The following is a 25134-nucleotide window of genomic DNA, read 5'->3' on the forward strand; positions in this document are numbered from 1 at the left end:
CATAGAAACTTATCAACGCTGCCCTGCAAAATAGCTTCCCTACAGAATCTCTACATTAAATTTCTCAGCAACGAGTGGGTAACGTTGATGTTTTTGAAGTTTTTGAAACTTGCAGCTTCACTATTTGTAGACAGATGCTGCACAGAAGCAGGTAATTCACACACAAGGACAATGGTATAAGACTTCTTGTGTATGTTGATGGACGGTACTTAACCATTGATTTGGTGGATGTTGATTGACAAGCAGATAAAATGGCCTTTTAAGTGTGCCGTCTGTGAATTATACTGAGCATCATGTACCAGTTAATAGATTTACATGGTGTCCTGATTAATGATTTTTTTTATTGTTTGATTGACAGGCTCCACGTATGGGCACGATAATGGGCGTTTACCTGCCATGTATGCAGAACATCCTGGGGGTGATCCTTTTCCTCAGGATGACCTGGCTGGTGGGCGTTGGAGGCGTCCTGGGAACCTTCGTCATCGTCTTCATGTGTTGCTCCACGGTCAGTCTCAGACGCACATACACAGACACTGCAGGAGCCATGTGTGTGTGTGTGTGGGATGTGTGTGTGTGTGTGGGGGGGGGGGGGGTCTGTTACACCAGTTACACAAGCTCAAACACTAATACTACACAAATAGCCTTTCCATCATTCATATCTGAATGCACTTTACAGCATCTACACCAACAGAAAGCCTCGATCTAAACCTCGAAAGAAGTATTTTTTATCACCATTATGCAGCATGACCCCCCAGAGACTCCCCCTCGAGAGCTTAAGGTTTCCCTTTACCCCTCTGCACCTTTAACTGAAGATTGCTTACAGTTATACAATCACTTTGTTGTAAGTCACTTTGGTAAGTCGGTACGGGAGCGTCAGATGGAATTTCTGCCAAGAACATAAATGTAAATGCTTACATGTGGTGTTTGATTTCAGAGCTGCCAGTTAAGCACAAACTGCTGGTGATTCTGGTGGCGTGCGTGTTTGCATGTGTTCTGTGCGTGCTCGTGTCACATATTAGTGAATATTTGCTGCGGTATTTTCTTTCCGAGTGAGTTTGTGCAGTATTATGTAAGTGAATGTGCAGTGCTGTCCCACTCTGAGCTCTTTCCCCTCCTGTCATATCTGCTTTAATATTGTTTGATATAAAAAAGCTGAAAGCTGTCTCTTCAGATTCTACCACCATAAATCCCCTATTATGACCCTTTTGACCCTGCCAAACCCCAGATACACTCAGACTCGCAGAATAAATTCTGTCAACCCACACTCACTAGTCATATTCACAAGGTTTGTTTCAGTCTTGGCTACGCTGGCAGTATATGAATACTGAGTGCTTTCAAATAAATAATACTCTAGGTTCCTATTTTAGAATTTGAGTGCATCAAATATCATACAAGTTACATGAGTGTAAAATGTGCTCAAGTACTGACCAATCAGAATCAAGCAGTTCAGAGAGACATGTAAAAACAAAGATTATTAAATGCTGTAGAAGTATTGTTCAATGTTCATTGTTAGCTCGTGTTAAATAAGGTAGTTAACTAATGTTAACAAATGAAACCTCATTGTAAAGTTTTTAATTACCATCCTAAAAATGGCGTATTGTTAATGATATAACATAATTACAGAATTCATGTTTTTATGCAGGGGTGTTACTTCAATTCATGGGGCCAGGGACAAAATAATTGTCCCTCTTTTCCCCTACAACCGATGAATCTGCTAAACCAGTAAAAATCCCACTCAACTGCATAACCTCCCAATGTTTATTTTCTAATAAATATTTTTTTCTTTCACAAGTCACTGGGGGACTTAGTGGGGGCCTCTTGTCTCTGTCACTCATTGTCCCCATTGTATTGATCTTTATTTACTTTATTTACAGACTATGCTGACTGCGATCTCAATGAGTGCTATTGCCACCAATGGAGTTGTGCCAGGTGAGCAGAATTCACAGTGTTTGTGTATGCGTGCAGATGCCCAGAGGACGGCTGTCCTGTTGTTCTTCATGGGCAGTTAGCTACAGTGCACAGTACAGCTCCCAACTGTGCTGAGATCAGCTCCAGGCTCATAACTGTGTGTTCGTTTGTGTGGATGCTTGTATGTCTCTGTTTATTTGAAATAACAGTAGCCTGTGTCATGGAATTCTTGAATGTCATTTCAAGAAGAAAAAAGTATGATAATAGTAGCTATGTCTCAATTCACTTATTGTTATGTGAATTTTGGGATATCACAAAAAAAAAAAGTTGAATGGAAATTCCAAAATCCGCATAACTAATACAAAATGTGCATAAAAAGCGTATGTGCTCATTTGAGGTTGCTCATTTTTTTATCCAATAAGAAGACATGCAGAAACTACATTTTCCGAATAAATCACTCCATGCACAACAAAATACTCAGACTTTGCCCCAGCTGAGAATTTGATTGGATAACTGGACTAACCAGTGGACCAATTTCATAGCACAGCATCTCAAATATTGGTTTGGTCATTCTGAAATGCCTGAGCTAAAGTCTGTCATCAAAATGACTTGATTACATCCCAGAACTGTCTCACACAATTGCTTTCCCAAACACCAGGCATCCGCCTCCGAATGCAAGATAACTTTACAGTGTTTATACAGTGTTCGTCTGCACACTCTGAGGCGCAAGTCATTTATGATGTACGAAAAAAGAGCCACAGTCCCTTTCCTGATTGCAGCAACTTCCATTTTTAGTAAAGATATTTGGCGCCGGTTTCCCAGGAAGTGACAATTGTGTTCTCTTGGATACATTGGATGGAAACGGTGCTGGATTCGCAAATGTTTTATGCAATATTCTAATTTTGCGCTTAAGTAAAATTCACAACATTGGATGGAAAGAAAGCTACTATTAGCTATTAGTGTGAAATGCTGTTCTATTTAACTCTTTAGATGTATATGCTTAATGGTACATTTGTTTGTGTGCTTGTAGCTGGAGGTTCATACTACATGATTTCTCGCTCACTGGGGCCGGAGTTTGGCGGGGCCGTTGGTATATGTTTCTACCTGGGGACCACTTTTGCAGGAGCCATGTACATCCTGGGATGCATCGAAATCCTACTGGTACAATTTCTTTGGTTTTCGCTTAATCTGACATCCAGTGTCAATTCAAACTAATTCAAGCAAAATGTATCGATACAAACATTGCAAGCATTAGCTGACTAGCTCAGCAGGCAAGGGTCCAAACTGTAGGGATAATTACATTATTGAGCATCTATTTTCTTAGATTTATGATGATTTTTACAAAATGTATTTTAATTTATACTGTGAATATGTCCACTGAAAGAATCTTCCAGGTCCTACTCTGCACATTCTTTGTTTTTCTAGCATCTTCTGCATATTTGAACCATTTCAAACAGTGAATTTATTTTTTTATGATTCATATTTTCACACTGCACTGAGGATAATTAAAGGGTGAGTTCACCCAAAAATGAAAGTTATCCCACAATTTACTATCCATCCTAGGTGTATGACTTCCTTCTTTCAGCCAAACACAATCAGAGTTTGAGAGCCTGAGTTTTTGAAGCCCAAAAAGCGCATCCATCCATCCATCATCAAAGTAATCCATACGGCTCCAGTTGGTTAATAAAGGCCTTCTGAAGCGAAGCAATGCGTTTGCGTAAGAAAACTATTCATATTTATAACTTTATAAACTATAATCACTGGCTTCCTGTAACTGTCGTACACGAGTCTAGAGTGACCTCTGACCTGACGCATGATGTATTTATGAACTCGGAAGCGCAGAGCTAAACAAAATACCGGTCATGAATTAGAGGTCTAAAACGAGAATTTTTAAACATAAATGTCGGAGGAGTTTGAGTTTGTTGCACAGCCCTGTTTGTTTGAAACACGAGAGGTGTCTACTCTCACCTAAGCTTACACAACTCCTACTGAACTCCTTTCAGAAGGTCTTTATTAAACCTCTGAAGCCGTATGGATTACTTTTATGGTGAATGGATGCGCTTTTTGGAGCTTTAAAATCTCAGTTACTATTCATTCCCATTGTAAAGCTTGGAAGAGCCAGGATATTTTTTAACATAACTCTGATTGTGTTTGGCTGAAAGAAGAAAGTCAAATACACCTAGGATGGATTGAGGGGATATGGGATCATTTTCATTTTTGGGTGAACTAACCATTTAAGGGATGCAATGCATTAACAGCTGGGGAGTGTAAACTTTTCGATTTTGATGATTGGGGTAAATTTAAACTTTTGTCTTCTGTGAAACATGTAAATATCATATTTGGCTACTGAAGGGCAGTACTAAATAAAAATATCTTAAAAATATTATTATAAAATCTTTAAAATATTATTGATTTTTTTGTAGATCTACATTGTGCCAGCAGCTGCCATATTCAAGATGGAGGGTCTGGAGGGAGCAGAGGCAGAGGCAGCATTGTTGAATAACATGCGTGTGTACGGTACCATCGTGCTCTCCTTGATGTCTTTAGTTGTCTTTGTTGGTGTGAAGTACGTCAACAAGTTGGCCCTTGTGTTCCTCGCCTGCGTCATTCTCTCCATTCTCGCTGTCTACGCCGGGGTCATCAAGACATCTTTTGATCCACCTGACTTTCCGTAAGTAGAACTTTTTGGGATTCAGAATGTTCCTTTAGGGCACAGAGCGTCCATAATCATACAGACCTTATCCTGTATAGGGTGTGTGTGCTCGGGAACCGAACTCTTGTGTCGAAGAGCTTTGACATTTGTGCCAAGACCATAGAGCAGGGAAATGCCACGGTCACCACCAAGCTTTGGAGAGCCTTCTGTGACTCAGAGTTCCTGAACGCCACCTGCGATGATTACTTCACCAACAACAACGTTAGCCAGATCCAGGGAATCCCTGGAGTCACCAGTGGCATCCTGGCAGGTTAGGAGACTTACAGACATTGATCTTTATATATTCATCACAGTACTTTTACTATTTCAAATAAATAATACTTTAATACTTTTTCAATTAAATTATGTTCTTTTGAACTTTCTTTTCTTTAAAGGTTTCCACAAGCATGACAATAATTTTAAATTGTAATATTTCACAATCTTAATGTATTATTTACTGTACTCTATAGTATTTTTGATTGAATAAATGCAGCCTTGGTTAGCATACGAGACAAACTTTTGAACGATAGTGTATTTTTGTAGTGTAGAGACAACAGTGTATAATTATTGTCTTTGTAAGCATTTTGACTTTAGATTTTAAAAGATTGTGTAAGCATATTGTGTAGTTGTTGCGCTTGGAGTCAATTTTCCTGTGAGCTTTTTGTTTTTCTATGCATTTTTCTTTTTTGCATAATAAAATAAAACCTGTAGCTGTAGTTGGCCTTTTTTTTGGCAAATCATTTTGTCAGATAAATACCTTAACTATGTATAGTGTTTTGTTCTTCCCTCATATTTAAAATATTTAAAAATTAAAATATTGTCCTCATACTTTGAAGGTTTAATCAAAATTGTTTCAACATAGAAGCAAATTAAATACACACACACTGCCCGGCCAAAATATTTAAATAGGCAAATGCTTAAGAGTCTATGATTGGAGTTTCATTATTGCAGTTATTATTATGTTTCTAGCATGTTAAATGTTTGTCAACAGTTTTTCTAACCCTAATTGATGGAGTATTTAGCTTTTTATTTCTTAAACAACCATGTATGAAGACACATCATGACCATATTCCATTATGACAATGTCAAAATTCATCAGGCTCAAACTGTGAAAGAATGGTTGTGAGGGGGCATGAAGAATCATTTTCACACATGAATTGGCACCTCTGAGTCCAGACCTGAAATTCATTGAAAGTCTTTGGGATGTCCTGGAGGAGACTTTACAGATTGCTTGAACAAAACTTGCTTGAACAAAACGTCTCCGGTAACTATCGTAACCTTGGTTCCCTGAGAGGCGGGAACGAGACATTACGTCATACTGACGTATATGGGAACTCCTTCCTTCTCCATTTTCACTGAAATCTTATAGGCTAACGCCAGCTGGAGACAGCTGGCCAATTGACGCAAAACGTGCAAATGCTGACCGGACCGCGGGCAGTATAAACCGCGGCCTCTGTTGATCCTGTGCGTTAGCCTATAGGATTTCAGTGAAAATGGAGAAGGAAGGAGTTCCCATATACGTCAGTATGACGTAATGTCGAAGTGACCGCCTTGAAAGGGAACTTGATGCACCTCTTGATGGAAATAACATCACAACATTTATTTCCATCAAGAGGCACATCAATTTTTGGTCAAGATCTTGTCTTCCTACATGATTCAGAAATGAAAAGCTAAACACTCCATCAATTAGGGTTAGAAAAACTGTTGACAAACATTTAACATGCTAGAAACATAATAATAACTGCAATAATGAAACTCCAATCATAGACTCTTAAGCATTTGCCTATTTAAATATTTTGGCCAGGCAGTGTGTGTGTATTTAGTTTGCTTCTATTTTGAAACAATTTTGATTAAACCTTCAAAGTACAAGGAAATTATTTTAATTTTTAAATATTTTAAATATGAGGGAAGAACAAAACACTATACATAATTAAGGTATTTATTAACTGTTGCCAAACATTTAACATGCTAAAAACGTCTCAGGTTACGACTGTAACCTATGTTCCCTGAGAACAGGGAACGAGACACTACGTCAGAATGACGCTATGGGGAACGCCTCAGGCGTGACAGGTGTCTGAAATCAAATATCATCTCACAGCAATCATGCTGACCGGCGACAGCCCGTGAATCATTAGCGTGAATGATTAACGTGCAACCTGCAAGTATAAAAGGGGCGCTTTGCAAACATGACACCATCCTATCGTCTGAAGGGACTGTTGCAGGCAGGCCCCGAGGCATGGCAGGAAGACGTAGTGTCTCGTTCCCTGTTCTCAGGGAACATAGGTTACAGTCGTAACCTGAGACGTTCCCTTTCGAAAGGGAACTCTACACTACGTCAGAATGACGCTATGGGGAACGATATACCAACGCCACCATGCTAAGGGGAGTGCATGCCAAAAGGCAGTGACAACTGTCAGAACCGGCAATTCAAATGAACGCTAGTACCACTCACCCCCAGGTCACACTGAGCTGTCAGTGACAGCACTCCCTACGGTCATAGCCCAAGCTAAATGACACCACAGAAAACCTCCATAAACATAGTTTAGTGAAAGGTCTACCTGGGCCTGCTCAAGGGCCAAGGACCACAACTTCAACTTCTTAGAAGGGGTCCCTTCTAGGGAATGTGGCTAGGGAACCTGAGGAACCCCAGCCAGTCACTATTCAGGGGAACGCCGCCTGAAACGCCACCAGGCAGGCCTGACCTGGTGTCACTATATAAGACACTACAGTCTGGCCACTTCCTGTCTGTCCGAAGACAGAGCCTCTGGACACTTGCCTTTAGGAAGGCATCCAACCCGAGGGACTGTGAAGCAGGCAGTGAACCACTCGGACCGGATCTCAGAGACGGGATATCCTGGAGAGTATGACTCAGCATAGTGCTTTACAACCCTTGCCAGCGAGGGGAGTTTCTCTACTCAATCCACAGATCAACTCAGTGTTTGTTTCAAAACACTGAGGAGGCCTGTGAGGGCCTAAGGGCTGATCTAACTGGGAGGCCTCAAGAGAGGCCTACGACCGACTGACCAGACTCAGGAGACCACATACTCATACTGACCCTCAGTGAGGGGAGGAGCATTAGATCTACCTGGTAGGCAACCAGGCTGTAGCAGGAAAAAGAGGTTCCAGGAGGGAACCCGTAGCAGAGAATAAAAACTTGAGTCGAGCCAGGGCGCAAGCTCACCTTCGCTAGCTGCCTGATAAGGTCTGCTAAACTGAAAGTAAGCGGCCACTAGCTTACAAAACCCAGCACCACAGTGAAACTACTCAGGGAGACCTGGAGAGGCCTACTACCTGACAACCACAGTATGTGGGAGCTCACCTTCAGAGAGGCCTGGTGAAGCCTACTATCTGATAACCACAAACGTGGGAGCTCACTTTCAGAGAGGCCTGGAGAGGCCTACTACCTGACAACCACAGTATGTGGGAGCTCACCTTCAGAGAGGCCTGGTGAAGCCTACTATCTGATAACCACAAAACGTGGGAGCTCACTTTCAGAGAGGCCTGGAGAGGCCTACTACCTGAAACACCATGCTAAGTGGAAACACACAGTAAGTGGGAGCTAACCTTCCAAGGAGGCCTGGAGAGGCCTACTACATGATAACCACAGTATGTGGGAGCTTAACTTCAGGGAGGCCTAGTGAGGCCTACTACCTGATAACCACAGTGCATGGGAGTTCACTTACAAAGAGGCCTAGAGAGGCCTGCTACATGACAACCACAAAACGTGGGAGCTCAACTTAAGGGAGGCCTAGTGAGGCCTACTACCTGATAACCACAGTGCATGGGAGTTCACTTACAGAGAGGCCTGGAGAGGCCTACTACCTGACAACCACAGTATGTGGGAGCTCACCTTCAGAGAGGCTTGGTGAAGCCTACTATCTGATAACCACAGAACGTGGAAGCTCACTTTCAGAGAGGCCTGGAGAGGCCTACTACCTGACAACCACAGTATGTGGGAGCTCACCTTCAGAGAGGCCTGATGAAGCCTACTATCTGATAACCACAGAACGTGGAAGCTCACTTTCAGAGAGGCCTGGAGAGGCCTACTACCTGACAACCACAGTATGTGGGAGCTCTCCTTCAGAGAGGCCTGGTGAAGCCTACTATCTGATAACCACAGAACGTGGGAGCTCAAGAAAAACCACATTAAGTGGAAACTCAAAGTATGATGGAACTCAACTCCAGGGAAGCCTGGTGAGGCCTACTACCAGAGAGCCATGACATGAAGGAGCTTACTTTCAGGGAGGCCTGGAGAGGCCTACTACCTGAAAACCACAGCTGACAGTGGGCCAGACTGGCAGTCCAGTTGACTGTCTATGGGGCTTTGCCTTCAGGGAGGCCTTATGAGGCCTACTACCTGATAGTTCAACCTCAGGGCCACTTAGTACCACAGTATGAGGGATTCAGCCCTCAGGGAGGCCTAGTAAAGCCTACTACCTGATCCCCACAAAAAAATGTGGGAGCCCATCTTCAGGGAGGCCTAAAGAGGCCTACTTCCTGAAACGGTCTAATCAGCTGGATGTGTACTGCTGCTGGGGACTCGCCTAACAGGGAGGCCCGGTCGAGCCTACTAGCTGATAGCGAGTCTTTCTGCTACTTTAATGAACACTGCTGGAACCATACTAATAAAAAACTTTCCTAAAGTTTTGACCTAGTGTATGCTCCACAATGTTGTGACCCACCTCCGAGGAGGCCTGTTAAGACCTACTACTCGGTAGTGAGTCTTCTGCCCGAACTACCAGGGCCAACCAACGAAGGTGAGCTGGCCTAGGAGCCCTATCTTAGGGGCTACCCGGTCAAGGAGGCCTGCTGGGGCCTACTACCTAACTGTGCAGCCTTCAAGGCAGAAAAACTGTTACTACAGCGCTTACAGCATCCTGGTACCTAATCACATTGCCAAAGGCAGTGTACTCAGCAAAAAGCAATACCCTCATAGCAGGGGAGTACAACATACGCCACTCTGCCTAGTGGAGGCCCCATTTTAAGGGCCTGCCTACTAAATGCATGGGCGTCAGCTCATGGCAATGCTCTGGCTTCAAGGGAGCGGAGTTCAAAAACCGGAATGAAATGTAGTTAGAACTCCCTGCTCAACCGGAGCCATCGTGGTGTGAGGTAGATAATACAGAGCTGAGAATGGATTACTCAAAACTACCCCGCGTTTAGTGGGGGAGTAACACCATATGCCCCTGAAATGTTAGACAGGGAGCGGGCCTGCAAGTGGCTCCAAAGGGTAACAGGGATTTGTCCTGTGCCCAGCCTGGGGAAGCGGGGCTTGCTTGCAAGCCAACCAACCTTCACCCCTCGTTCGAGTGGTTCAGCTCGACGGGCTGAGTGGAGCCAGCTCTAGAGGCCTAATCCAAGTAGCTCTGTTCGGCAGGGTCTGGCAAACTATCACATCGCAGAGCGAAAGACAGCCTAACCCTGCCTGAAGGATCATACCTCAACTACCACCCTGCATTACTCTACCACCCCTGAATGCAGTGAAAGGGGCGGGCCTTGGCCAACAACTCCCATTTAAGGGAGGAGGCTGAAATCTAGGGGAGGAAGCCTAACACATAATGAATGTGGCAGCTATACTTAGCAGAACGCCTCCAACATCCCAAACCTAGCCTAGGCCAGCTACAGAGGCGGCCCGGGTTAGGGCCGACCTACAAGCATAGATCTACCTGAGAGCTCGGAGGAGCCACAGCCTACTTAATTGAGAGGCTGAAAAACACTCACCTACTGACACCTTACAGAGCTCAGGGGAGCGAAGTACTCAGGATACCAATGTCACAAACCAATAGGTAAGACATAAGATCTATCTGAAGCGCCAGCGTCAGTCTAAACCTAAAGCAAAAAAGTTCTTTTTTTTTTTTTTTTTTTAGGAAGACCAACTACTCTACCCCAGGGTGGCTAACAGCCCTGCGGCTAAAAAGAAATGAGCGGTGGCCCACCACGCATAAAAAATGTTATGACAGGAAGGCCATCACATACTCAAAACGGAAACCAATTTTCCTTGAGCTTCTCGTTAGATCGTTCCAGCCACCAACAGGGGAGGCTTCAGGGCCCTGAAGTTCCATACTTTACCTTTTTATTCTAAGAATGACCCCTAGGTCTATACAGGGAACAAGGCTTCTGTAGAGAGATACAGATAAGTGTTAGTTATACACACAAATTCTCCAAAAACCAAAAAAGTTCACCTGCGGCGTGCGGAGTGAAGACTTCACCAGAAAGGTCTCAACGAACCTGGGGTCCACCACTTTTACATGCCTAAAAGAGGCACTCACATCAACCAGTTGCTACGGCGGGCCATCAGAACATAGTTCTCATCATAGGCCCAACCCCAGGACTGGTGTAACGCAAACGCCTGGGGAGTAAAGAAGAGGGAGAGGGCCGGTAGAAAAAGCCCTCCAGGGAGGTCATACCCTTACTTCCGCTGAGCGCTGCTCCGCTTGCGCTGAATGACCTCCCTTAAGTCCCTCTTCTTGCGGGAGGCTCGCCTTCTCTGCGTCCTACTCCTCCCTGGAGGGGGCGCACGAGAGGCAACACTAGACCTCTGGCCCTGTCTATGGTCCTCGGACCAAGACGGACCAGGTCCTCCCGCCTGCCTGGGCCGGGGCCCGGATCTCAGCGGTATACAAGTTTTAAATGCGGCTGAGCGCGCCTTCGCCTCCCTAAACTTTCCAACCACCGCCTCAACGGAGGTGCCGAAAAGTTTAGTGGGCGAAACTGGTGAATCAAGGAGAAGGGCCTTTTCCTTCTCCCCGATATCAGCCAAGTTGAGCCACAGATGCCTCTCCGTGGCCACCATCGCCGCCATCGACCGGCCGATCGCGGCAGCAGTCTGTTTAGTGGCCCGGAGAGACAAATCTGTGGTCCGGCGCAACTCAGCGACCGCCTCAGGGGACAGCCCCGTCCCCTGGTCGAGATCCCGCAGCAGATCAGCTTGGTAGGCTTGGAGCACTGCCATGGTGTGAAGGGCAGCACCAGCCTGACCTGCTGCCATGTACGCTCTGCCATTCAAGCGAGCCGTGACTTTAAGAGGCTTGGATGGCAGAGTCGGAGCTTTTAGTGTCGACGCCCGCCCAGATACGAGATAGTTCGCAAACGTCTCGTCAATGGGCGGCATCGACACATAACCATACTCCCCGATCCCCTCAACATCAGCGAAATTACCCCGCTGATGTCGATGAATACGGGCCGAGTATGGTTTCTCCCATGCCCTCTCGATCTCAGAATGAAGATCCGGAAGGAATGGGAGGCTCCGTTGAGCTGGTGGTCTATGTTCAGGGAGAAATCGATCGTCTAACCGGCCGCGAGCGATCTCTCCCTGAGCGCGCTGTTTCCATGGCAACTGAAGCTTGTCAGTGGCGCGCTCCATAACTTCCACCAACTCAGCGTACATGGGGCAGGATGGCTGACGAGGTTGAGGATCTGATTCATCCTCCTCAGCCATCTCTTGCCCAGCCTGAAGAGCACTCGCTGCAGTATCAGTAGGAGAATCTTCTCCGTCATCCACCTGCAGCTCACTCTCGTCAGTCGATGACTCGTCCGAGAGGTGAACAACCCTCTCGAGACTGTCAGCGAGCTCCATCTGGGAGCCCCATGAAGCGCGTCGCCGCTCTGCCTCGGCACGAGCGGGACCCGATCCGCGAGGACCAGATGCTGAACTCTCTCCCCTCGAGAAGAGAGCCAGACGAGAGCGGAGCGTTCTCATAGGAAAACACTCACAGTTTGCACAGGATGCTCCCTCGAGAACATCCTGTGCGTGCTCTTCACCCAGACAGTACACGCACATCTCGTGAGTGTCACCCGGCGACAAATATCTTGGGCACGGGTCAACACATTTAACAAATTCCTTAGGACTTGCCTTGGACGTGCGTTTCATTTCCTTGCTGGAGTAGACGTTTTTAATTTACAGACAAAAACAGTCCCTGAAGACGAAAAGGATGGTGTCATGTTTGCAAAGCGCCCCTTTTATACTTGCAGGTTGCACGTTAATCATTCACGCTAATGATTCACGGGCTGTCGCCGGTCAGCATGATTGCTGTGAGATGATATTTGATTTCAGACACCTGTCACGCCTGAGGCGTTCCCCATAGCGTCATTCTGACGTAGTGTAGAGTTCCCTTTCGAAAGGGAACATAGTAATCACGGCGATAATGATCCAATCATAGACTCTTAAACATTTGCATATATAAAATGAACTTAAAATAATGATGTTGAAAAAATGTCCATGCTATTTTACAAATTTCGAACCCCATTTGAATATTTGAAATGCTTGAGTATATCAGTAAGGTTATTGTTGAGCTTTAATGTTAAAAATGTACTGATTCTGTATTTGATGTAATTTTGTTTAAAAAAAAAAAAAAAATTCTTCTTCACAGAAAACCTTTTCAGCATGTTTGCTGAGAAAAATACATTTATAGAGAAACGAGGTATAGTTTCCGTACTCGACCCTGAGGCCCCACTAACCAACACTAACCGATATGTCCTCGCTGACATCACCAGCTTCTTCACCCTGCTGGTCGGCATCTACTTCCCCTCTGTCACAGGTCAGTACAACAGTTCCATAACTACTAGGGGAATTATTATTACAGTTTTTTTCAACTGCTTACACACAAAATCCTTACTTGTCACACAATTTCTGAAACCTGAACTGAAACACCAGAACCACACAACAAATCTGCAAAACCATACACTAATTATTAGCCTTCGACTCAGTTTTCAATTTCTTAAAACACTTTTTGCAAACCACAACACACAATTCTCTATGTAACACACAAAAATCTAACAGGAAGTATCTTGATTTTAATTCATCAGTGCCTCACACACACTCCTCCTCACATGTGCAATCACTCATTGCTTTGCTTAACACCAACCAATCATGGCTTTAGAATAGGCTTATAAAGAGGACAACAGTCAAGTTATAGGTTTTTTCGGACTGTGTAAAACTGTATTCACAACCACAAATGCTTACAGTAAAAAAATAAATAGTTAGGTTTCAATATTGCTTGTGTTTACCGAGAATTTAAAAAAATCTCTCTGCCAACTACAGTGCTATGCATAAGTTTAGACACCCATGCTAAAGTTGACTAAAAAGAGGAATAAAAAATCATCTTTTGGAAATTGAACTTAATGCCTTAATTTAAAAAATTAGGAAAAATCCAACCTTTAAGGACACCAATTTTCTTTGTGAATGAATAATGTATCGTAAATAAATAAATGTTCTTCCTTAAAATACAGGGTGCATAAGTTTGGACACCCCTATGTTAAATTCCCATAGAGGCAGGCAGATTTTTATTTTTAAGTATTTTTTTTTATTATTTTTTTTAGGATACTATGCATCCTGATAAAGTTCCCTTGGCCTTTGGAATTAAAATAGCCCCACATCATCACATAGCCTTCACCATACCTAGAGATTGGCATGGGGTACTTTCCATAAGATCATCTGCTATTAGGCTAACTGAAATAAAACCATGCCAATCTCTAGGTATGGTGAAGGCTATGTGATGATGTGGGGCTATTTTAATTCCAAAGGCCAAGGGAACTTTATCAGGATGCATAGTATCCTGGATCCATGAAGTAACTGGCCTTTAAAAATAAAAATCTGCCTGCCTCTATGGGAATTTAACATAGGGGTGTCCAAACTTATGCACCCTGTATTTTAAGGAAGAACATTTATTTATTTACGATACATTATTCATTCACAAAGAAAATTGGTGTCCTTAAAGGTTGGATTTTTCCAAATTTTTTAAATTAAGGCATTAAGTTCAGTTTCCAAAAGATGATTTTTTATTCCTCTTTTTAGTCAACTTTAGTATGGGTGTCTAAACTTATGCATAGCACTGTACTTTCAATCTTTTACGGAAATGTACATAGAAGCTCATGAAAGAAGAGCTTTAGGTTTTGTGTGTATATGATAACTGTGTATATGATATAACTGTGTATATGATATATCCAAATATATAATATTATGGCAAAGGTGTTTGCAACATAAGATGTGAGGCATTTTGCATTTTGTGTGTGCAATTCTTGGATTTGTGTGTAAAGTAAAAAAAAAAAAAAAAGATGCAAAGTTTTGAAAATGTGTGTAAGCAGTTGAAAAAAACTGTAATAGAAATGTCTAGTTTACTTTTTTTTCTGTGTATACTTAATTTTTTTTAAGAAAAATTTAATTAAAAATGAATTCAAATTAAATGACTAACAATTAAAAACAAGATGATGTGCAATAATCCAAAAAAAAAAAAAAAAAAAATTATTCAGTAATAAAAACAGTGAAAGCAAACAGTGAAAGCAAATTTGCTGCTTTTTTGTTCTTATTACATTTGTTCTTTTCAGTCTAGGCAAAACCTGATCCACGGACAGACCCAGTGTTTTCTGACATAGGGCCCTATTTTAATGATCTGAAACGCAAGTATCAAGCGTGAAACGCAAGTAACTTTGTGGGCGGGTCTTGGGCGCTGTTGCTATTATACCGGCGGGATAAATGACTTTTGCGCCCGACGCAAATCTAAAATGGGTTGGTCTGAAGTAGCTTCATTATTCATGGGTGTGGTTTGGGTGTAACGTGAAATAAACCAATCAGAGCGACATCTCACATTCCCTTTAAGAGCAGGCGTGCTTGTTCCATGGCGGATGGCTATTATAACGGCGGATTTGCCAGGCACGCGCCAGGAGCGGTTCACAGCCGAGGAGACCGACGGTCTCGTCAGGGCCATAAAAGACATAAGTGACATTGTATGGGGATGGGAGAAACCCACCCAAATTAGCTTCGGTTAAACAGGCGTATGATAATTTGGGTTAATGTGTAAGCTAGATGTATGCCTATTTTTTCACATCTTCATGGACACAACAATGATTTCCCTCGTGTGTTAATGAATGAATGAATGAATGAAATCTTTATTTCTAACAATTAAGAAATAAATTAAACCAAAGACAGCAACACATGAATTTTTTTTTTTAGCATAATAATCACACGGTTCGAAAAGGGATAAGTAGAAGCCCTAGGCTTATCAAGACCTACAAGACCTAATATTTTTCCTTGTAATAATGTATGATTTTCAAAAATAAAAACGGCTGCTTCTGTGTAGATGAGAGAATCAAAGTGTATGCGCGTTGTGCACACGCTACATTGATTAAGGCCAAGCATGCGCCCTTAAAATAGCATATGAATAACATGCGCAACGCGCCACTGACTTTAGACTAGGTTTTTCCTGGTCAGTGGTTCTAGTTAACCGACGTGCGTCTGTGGAGGGAAAAGTCCACTGTGCGCGGGTGTAAAATAGGAATGATACATGCGTCTGTGTACAAAGTCAATTGCGCTGGGTGCAAGATAGGGCCCATAATGTTTGTGTGTATGTCACAGGTATCATGGCTGGTTCCAACCGTTCTGGTGACCTGCAGGATGCTCAGAAGTCCATCCCTGTTGGGACCATCATGGCCATCACAACCACCTCCATCATCTGTATCCTTTACTCCAAAGGCAAAGCCTCTCCAGCTTTGCTTAAATAAATGACACAGTGCAGAACTGCACATCTTGAAATATACAAAATACAGTGTAATTTGATATCCAGGAAATGACAATGATAAAATGAAAAGACTTGATATTTTTCATCTGTGGTAAAATAGCTGAAATAGTATGAACGCCTTTTTGCTGCTTTGTGTCGTTCTCCTGAATTTGTGCTCTCGCAGACATGTCTAGTGTGATTCTGTTCGGAGCCTGTGTTGATGGAGTCGTTTTGAGGGACAAGTGAGTCTGTAGTTCTAGTCAGTGTTATTTTATTATCAATGACACATACTATTATAGTTTTGTTCATTTTTAAATTAGATTTTTTTCTGTCTTCATTTTAATTTTAATTTCTTGAGACACAAGAAACAAACACATGGGAAAGACAAAAGACAACTAAACATAATTGACCCTTTTTACATTTCCAGGTTTCTCAGACTAGTTAATAATAATAGCTAGTTTCTTGTAATTTGATGCAAAGGTAATAATTCAAAGTATAGTGTTATAAATGTACATACATTTATACATTGTGCATATAAATGTACAAAAAAATTTATATATATATATATATAAACACTTTGCAGGATTTGCAATGTTGATAGCTGTTAAAACGCATAATCAGTCTGTGAAAAGGGTCTATGCTGAAAAAACTAGCTGAAGTAAAATAAGTTTAAAATGTTTTATATTTCATTTTAAGTGTTATTTTTTTAAGATATCACTTTTAGTTATAATAACCCTGGTTCTACTTTTGATTTACTCTCAATTCAGTATAGCCTCCAATTTAATTAAAACTTCGATTTCAGTCAGTGCAGTCAGATCAATTTAATTTAAATAACTTCCACATAAAAATAAAACGCATTTCATTTTTAAACTAGTGTTATTTTAGTATTGTTTTTATACTACTCTAGTATTTATTACAATTTTGGATTAGCTTTTATTTTCATATTTTCAGTTTTGAATTTTGTTATGTGCTTTTGCCATGTTTATTAGTCCTTTGTTTAAATATTGCTGTTTAGCTTTAATTTATTTCATTTCATTTTTAGTTTTATCAATTTTAGTATTTCAACTTAAACTTTATTTTATTTCAGTTAATTGCCAAGGTTGCATTTCTAATAAATGTTTTTAATCTAATCTTTGTATATTATTTCAGCCATATTTTAATTAAGGAGAATTTATTGAATGCTATTAGTTAACAATATCAACACTGTTCTAAATGCAGATTTGGGGAAGGTGTGGACGGTAACTTGGTTATTGGCACCCTGGCATGGCCCTCACCCTGGGTCATTGTGTTTGGCTCCTTCTTCTCCACCTGTGGGGCGGGGCTTCAGAGTTTGACAGGAGCACCCCGCCTCCTTCAAGCTATCTCCCGCGATGGCATCATTCCTTTCCTCAGGGTACATGTATATGTTTGCCCTCTGATTATCTCTCTGTTGATGCTTCCATACTTGATCATACTAAGTGGTATTTCTTCATTTTACAGGTGTTTGGCCATGGCAAAGCTAACGGTGAACCTACATGGGCTCTCGTCCTGACGGGCTGCATCTGTGAGATTGGCATTATCATCGCCTCCCTGGATGCGGTTGCACCCATTCTGTCAATGTAAGCAAGCAACTACCCAAATGCACACAGTGCTCCTCATTCTTTATGATTCCCAGAGAAACAACAGCAATAAACAGTTTCCACTCACTTACTGCTTTAATAAAACTTGTTCACTATGCTGAATAGCCTATTTTCCAAAAGCCTGTTCTTCAATAAAGTGCCGCAGGGATGACATCAAAACCCGGAAGTGGTTCCCTTGAGATTTTCCTATGGGTTTTTATAATAGGGTTTTTAAGTACGGTCTGTGGTGAACATGACGTGATGTTGTGTACAGTTTACATTGTTGAACAAAACGTTCAAGTATCGTCAAGTTCCTCTTCAGTCGGTCAGTCGACGGCACATTGAGACCGACGAATAGGAATCTCGCTAGAGAGGCCAATCTACTTCGAATGAAACTAAACGAGCCAATGCACATTGGCATGCAATCATTTGCAACAGCTGCTCTGCCATGCAGCGCGGTATATAACGAGCAGCAAGTGCGATTGCACTTCAGCTTTTTGCTTCGGAGCCAAGCGTTTCGATCCTGTTCTCTTCAGTGAGTGTTTATATTAAACGAGTGAGCTCTCCAGGAGAATCTCTCACGTTTGGTGCGGGCGTACAGCGCGGCAGCGGGGTCAGCTTTTTTCTCTCTCTCTTTTTTGTATTTTTGTGTTTGTGTTGTTTGTCACTGAGCAAAACAAAAAGGCTGTTCTTACAGCTGGTACGGTGCACCAAGAGCGCTGAAAAGCCATTCTTACCGGTGGTAAGATCGCCGTGAGGGAGAGACAGCGCACGACAGGCGGCACACTTCCCTGTCTGTGTTCGCTGTGACCGTTCCCCTGCATGCTTCAGCACCAAGGAAAGCAGTCCCCTGAAAGAGCTTACACGGGTGGAGCGTGTCTTTTTAAATATGTCACTCTACCTATGTGTTTGGTGACCCTGTGACCCTGGATGCGGTCGTTACCTGGGATTGCGGGATGGTCACGAACGCTGCATTGCGTGTCTGGGCATTGAACATGCTGAGGCAGCGTTCGTGGATGAGTCATGTACCCATTGTGGGAAGATGACCATCTTGGAGCTACGGTTGAGACTCTTGTTCCTGCAAAGTCCCTGCACCTCTGCCGCAATCTAACCCTCCTCAGAGGGTTACTTCAGGGCAGTAGTGCGGGTGACCTGAGGATCACAGTGAGCGCACTTCCTTCGGGGAACCAACCTCCTAGGAACCCGCATCCCTCCCACACTCCTAAACCAGTGTGTACCAGCCGTATCCTTCGGCGCTCCCCAAGAAGATCAAATGTCGATAGCTGCATCGGAGGGTGGGTCAGACTTCTCCAGGGATGATGATTCGGCTGCACTGCCCCCTTCGGGCCATGCTTTCCCGGGCCGCCAACAGGATCGGGCTCGTGTGGAACCCTCCACCGTGTCTCGAGCCCTCGAGGCTGGATGATTGGTTTCTTGGGGTGGCCCGTGCTGGTTCTCAGCAACCCACCCCAGTTCCTTTCTTCCCGGAGGTGCATGAGGAGCTCACTGGGTGGACGGCACCTTTCACTGCCAGAAACCGTCCCGGTGACTGCTCCTCCCTCACCACCCTTGATGGCAGACCGGCTAAGGGTTACATGTGCATCCCTCCAGTGGAGCGGGCTGTTATGCAACTGTGCCCTAACTCCACCTGGCGCGGAAAGCTGCATCTCCCTTCCCGGGAATGTAAGCACTCGTCGGACTTAACCGGCTAGGCTTACAAGGCCTGTGGGGAAGCCGCTTCTGCCATACACGCCATGGCATTGTTGCAGGTTCATCAGGCCAAAGCACTGAAGGACCTGCACGAGGGTGGTCATGATCCCCAAGTTCTCCAAGAACTTCGTGCCACGACTGACCTTGCGGTTCGTGCGACGAAGGTGGCCACGCGGTTCGTGGGTCGTGCTATGTCCACTATGTTGGTCCAAGAACGCCATCTCTAGCTGTGTCTGGCCGACATGAGGGAGACCGACAAAGTCAGGTTCCTTAACTCCCCCATGTCCCAGACCTGCCTCTTCGACGAAGTGGTCGATAACTTCGCCCAGTAGTTCTCAGCTGTACAGAAGCAGACTGAGGCGATTAAGCACATCCTGCTCAGTCTACTCATCACCGAGGGCGTCCTGCTGTGACTGCCCTCGCTCCCGCTCCGCAGCAGCAGCCTCCACCTAAGCGGCTCCACCCCGCCCGTCCCAGCCCCGGCCAAGAGGTAAGGTAAGGTAAGGTAAGGTAACTTTATTTATATAGCACATTTCAGCAGAGTGCAATTCAAGGTGCTTTACAAAAAAATAAATAAGAAAAAGATAAAAAAAAACATTAGAATGCTGTTTTAAAAAAAAATAAAAGTTACAGTACAGTACATTTAATTAGTTAAGAATAAGCTACATTAAAAAGATAGGTCTTCGCTCTTGATTTAAAAGAACTGAGAGTTGTTGCGGACTTACAGCTATCTGGGAGTTTGTTCCAGATATGTGGAGCATAAAAACTGAATGCTGCTTCCCCTTTTTTGGTTTTGATTCTGGGGACAGCAAGCAGACCTATCCCAGATGATCTGAGAGGTCTGGGTGGTTCATAACTTACAAGCAGGTCCGAAATGTATCTAGGTCCTAATCCATTTAATGATGTGTAAACCAGCAGAAGTACTTTAAAATCAATTCTTTGTGGCACAGGAAGCCAGTGTAAAGACCTCAAAACCGGAGTGATGTGATCCATCCTCCTGGTCCCTGTCAGGACCCGAGCAGCAGCATTTTGAATCAGCTGCAACTGTCTGATAGATTTTTTCGAGAGGCCTATAAGGACACTATTGCAGTAGTCAAGTCTACTAAAAATAAAGGCATGGACAAGTTTTTCCAGATCCTGTTGGCACATATGATATATTGATATATTTTTAAGGTGGTAGTAAGCAGACTTTGTTACAGCCTTAACGTGATTGTTAAAATTCTGATCTGGGTCCATAATTACACCAAGATTCCTGGCTTTATCAGTTGATTTTAGCATTGTTGTTGTTTGGAGATAAGTGCTGACTTTTAAGCGTTCTTCTTTTGTTCCAAAAACAACCACCTCCGTTTTATCCTCATTTAATTTAAGAAAATTCTGATACATCCAATGGATAATTTGTTCAATGCACCTAGCCAGTTCTTGTATTGGCCTATAGTGCCCAGGTGACAAAGTTATGTAGACTTGCGTGTTGTCCGCATAGCTGTGATAGCTGATGTTGTTACTTTCCATAACTTTAGCTAGCGGAAGCATGGAGATATTGAACAGTAGAGGTCCCAGGATGGAACCTTGGGGAACTCTGCATGTCATACTTATATGCTCAAATGCAAAAGTACCTATGGACACATAAAAGTTTCTATTCTTTAAGTAGGATTCAAACCACTTTAGTACTGAGCCGGAAAGGCCTATCCAGTTTTCCAGTCGGTTAAGTAGAATGTCGTGGTCGACCGTATCAAAAGCAGCGCTGAGATCTAGCAATACTAGGACTGTAGTTTTGCCACTATCTGTGTTTAGGTGGATATCCTTAAAGACCTTAACAAGAGCCGTCTCAGTGCTGTACTGTGGTCAATGTGGTAAGGCATCAAGAATATTGTTCTGGGACAAAAAAAGGTTTAGTTGTTGAAAAACCGCTTTTTCAATTATTTTACCTAAAAATGGAAGGTTTGATATCGGTCAATAGTTGTCCATTAGTGACGTATCTAAATTGTTCTTTTTTAAGAGTGGCTTAATTACTGCAGTTTTTAGGGCCTGTGGGAAGATCCCTGCTTGAAGAGACATGTTTACAATCTGTAAAAGATCTGAGGCCAAACAGTTTGAAACATTTTTAAAAAGGTCGGTTGGCAGGATATCAAGGCAACAGGAGGAGTTTCTCAGATGTTGTATAATGTCCTCCATGTTATTTTGATTAACTATTTGAAATTCTCTCATATGGGAATTGAGTTTGAGGACGGATGAATCGCCTTCACAAGCTACCGTTCAAAATGCTCACCTAGAAATGCATTTTCGAATGCATCCGTCCCCGAGATTGGTTTGCAGCGATCGACCTGAAAGACGCGTACTTTCATGTCTCGATTCTTCCTTGACACAGGCCGTTTCTGTGCTTTGTGTTTGAGGGTCGAGCATATCAGTACAAGGTCCTGCCCTTCGGGCTGTCCCTGTCTCCCCGTGTCCTCATGAAAGTCACGGAGGGGGCCCTTGTTCCAATGAAAGAACAGGGCGTTTGCATCCTCAACTATCTTGATGACTGGCTCATACCAGCACACTTTCGAGATCAGTTATGCGAACACCTGGACCTTGTGCTCAAGCACCTCAGCCTGTTGGGTCTTCAGGTCAACTGGGAAAAGAGCAAACTCTCCCATGTGCAGAGGATCTCTTTTCTCAGTATGGAGTTCTCCCATGTGCAGAGGATCTCTTTTCTCGGTATGGAGTTGGATTCAGTTGCACGGACAGTGCGCCTCACAGAGGAACGTGCTCAGTCGGTGCTGAACTGCTTGAACACATTCAAGGCAGGACAACGTTCCCACTGAAATTGTTTCAGAGGCTCCTGGGGCATATGGCAGCGGCAGCAGTGGTAACTCCGCTCGGGCTGCTCCACATGAGACCAGGCAGGAGTGCCCTTGGAACAGGTGTCCAGGCATGTTGTGGTGTTCACAGATACCTCTGCCACCGGCTGGGGTGCCACGTACAACGGGCATGCAGTGTCAGGGGTGTGGACGGGCCCCCAACTGCATTGGCACATCAACTGCCTCGAGTTGCTAGCCGTACATCTCACTCTGAGCCACTTACAGAGGCCGCTACAGGGCAGGGACGTGCTGGTCCGTTCAGACAACACTGCGGCCGTTGCGTACACCAACATACAAGGTGGTTTACGCTCCCCTCGCATGTCGCAACTCGCCCGCCATCTCCTCCTCTGGAGTCAGAAGCATCTGAGGTCGCTTCGGGCCATGTATGTACCCAGTGTGCTCAACCATGTGGCGGACGAGCTTTCATGAGCTGTGCTCCCGGGAGTACTCCACCCCCAGGCAGTTTAACTGATCTGGAGAGAGTTTTGGGAGGCTCAGGTTGACCTGTTTGCCTCCTCAGAGACCTCACACTGCCAGCTGTTTTACCCCCTGTCCAAGGGAACACTCGGCACGGACACACTGGCACACAGCTGGCCCCGGGACCCTCGCAAATATGCGTTTCCCCCAGTGAGCCTACTTGCACAGACCTGTGCAAAGTCAGTGAGGACGAGGAGCAGGTCCTTCTGGTGGCTCCCTATTGGCCCACCCGGACCGGTTCCCAGAGCTCATGGTCCTTGCGACAGAAGGCCAACAGAAGGGAAAGGCTGTCTCCAAGCAGAGGATGGCCCACTGGATAGTGGATACCATCACCTTGACTTACCAGGCACGCCTGCCCGCTCAAGTTGCATGCTCACTTCACAAGAGGCGTTGCATCCTCCTGGGTGCTGGAACGTGGCTCCTCTCTAAGAGATATCTGTAGAGCTGCGGGCTGGGCGACACCTAACACGTTAGCTAGATTATATAGCCTAGTGTAGAGCCGGTCTACTCCCGTGTTCTCACCCTAAACGGGTAGAAGCACTGAGAGGCCCTGCTCTGTCGGCTTGCTGCACCCTACTGTGCACCCTTATTACTCCAGTATTAAAAATCTGTTGAGTCCTCCAACACCCTCGGCCCAGACGTGGCGGAGCGTCCGGTGCCAGGACTTTATCCGTTGAATCCTTGAGAACCGGGTCTAGGCTGGGTCCCATATGTGTGACCCTGCGGCGATCCCATATGTGTATTTTTCCACGGCTGCTCCTAAACGGAAGTCCGTGTCTTTCACTTGGGCTAAGTCACCTAGTATTTCATATGCAGTACAACCTTCGGGTTAGTCCATATGTATATCTCCACATTACTCCTGAAAAATGTGGGTTCCGCAGTGTTCTCCTTCCTTACAGAAAGGGCACGCTTCCCAGTGTTATCCAATAATCTCACTGTGTGGGTTAATATGGAACAACAGTGACAGGTATACTCCGCGTAAGCCCTTTCCTTTCGTCCTTTAGGGCAAGAAGGGGCAAGAGGTTTGCACAGGGTGCTGGATGGGGTTAGCAGCTGTGGCCCCTTGGTAGGGATTCCTATTTGTTGGTCTCGACGTGGCATCGACTGACCGACTGAAGAGGAACGTCTCGGTTACATATGGTAAACCTCGCTCCCTGAAGGAGGGAACGGAGACGCCACGTCCCGTTGCCACATCTGCTGCGGCCCGCCGGGGCAGCCAGCTCATCGGCTTGGCTCCTCAGCAAAAAACTGAAGAACAATCGCACCTGCTGCTCATTAAATACCTGCGCTGCGTGGCAGAGCAGCTGTTGCAAATGATTGCACGCCAATATGCATTGGCTCCTTTAGTTTCACTTGAAGTAGATTGGCCTCTCTAGCGAGATTCCTATTCGTTGGTCTCGACATGGCGTCTCTGTTCCCTCCTTCAGGGAGCGAGGGTTACCATATGTAACCGAGACGGGGTTTTTTTTACCACAGACCTTATTTTACTTATTGTATTGTACATTATTTAAAAATAATAAATTCATTTTCTTATCTTTAATTATATTATTTTATATAAGTATTTTAATATATATTTAAATTGAGTATGATAAATAAATATGTATATCATATTTTAAAATTATGTTATTTTTAAATATTTTTAAAAATATTATTTTTAATTGGAAAACAATGAATTATTATTATTTTTAAATATTATCTGAGTCTCTTTAACAGGCCTCAGTTTTTAAACTCTACAATCTCTACTCGATATGTTTGATGTAAAAAGGTGGAATCTTACTCTCATTGTGTGTGGCAGTGCCCCTTTAGTAATAGATTTTTTTTTGGGGGGGGGGGGGGGGGGGGGGTATCTCAGATGGAATGCCACTAACAAACACATGCCAAAGACTATTACATAATCTTCTTTCAGTTGCAAGAAGATGTGTTTTACTCCAGTGGATCAAGACCAAGCCTCCTACTGTGAGACACTGGCACAGGGAAATTGTTAAAATTATATCCATGGAATGACTGGGCTCTCTTATAAAGAGTACTGAGAGCTCTCACTAACAGTCACAACTAACAGATACTCGCGCATGGTGCAGAAACAACGCAACTTATGTTCATGTTCAGTTTGACAAAATTACTTGCCATTGATAAACAGAAATATATTTTAAGTACGTTAGTAAATTAATAGTGGTTAATTTGCTGCAAAAAAAAAGCATAAAAACTTCCAAGGGGAAGTAATTTCTCAATATTAAATAGAGTTTTGCTCTGTTTCCCCCCACAGGTTCTTTCTCATGTGCTACATGTTTGTAAACCTGGCCTGTGCGCTGCAGACTCTCCTCAGGACCCCGAACTGGAGGCCACGCTTTAAATTCTACCACTGGTACATAATTACACATGTACAAACACACACAAACTCCTGCTCCCTTAGGTTTGCA

The 25134-nt window shown here is 43.9% G+C and overlaps 1 protein-coding gene across 3 annotated transcripts in view; it reads left to right on the plus strand.

Moving 5' to 3' along the window:
• Positions 1-25134, plus strand: part of LOC311278641 (solute carrier family 12 member 5-like) — an 86949-nt gene that overhangs the window by 35714 nt on the left and 26101 nt on the right. For all 3 annotated transcript variants that reach the window (XM_084389629.1, XM_084389627.1, XM_084389628.1), the window contains exons 4-14: positions 359-505; positions 1875-1929; positions 2939-3069; positions 4332-4579; positions 4660-4871; positions 12970-13137; positions 15951-16049; positions 16277-16334; positions 17311-17485; positions 17572-17690; positions 24981-25079. In XM_084389629.1, coding sequence (XP_084245755.1) covers positions 359-505; positions 1875-1929; positions 2939-3069; positions 4332-4579; positions 4660-4871; positions 12970-13137; positions 15951-16049; positions 16277-16334; positions 17311-17485; positions 17572-17690; positions 24981-25079 — 1511 coding nt within the window. The remainder of the gene's footprint in view (positions 1-358; positions 506-1874; positions 1930-2938; positions 3070-4331; positions 4580-4659; positions 4872-12969; positions 13138-15950; positions 16050-16276; positions 16335-17310; positions 17486-17571; positions 17691-24980; positions 25080-25134) is intronic.

Source organism: Rutilus rutilus (assembly GCF_951802725.1).
Source record: "Rutilus rutilus genome assembly, chromosome: 19".
NCBI lineage: Eukaryota > Metazoa > Chordata > Actinopteri > Cypriniformes > Leuciscidae > Rutilus > Rutilus rutilus.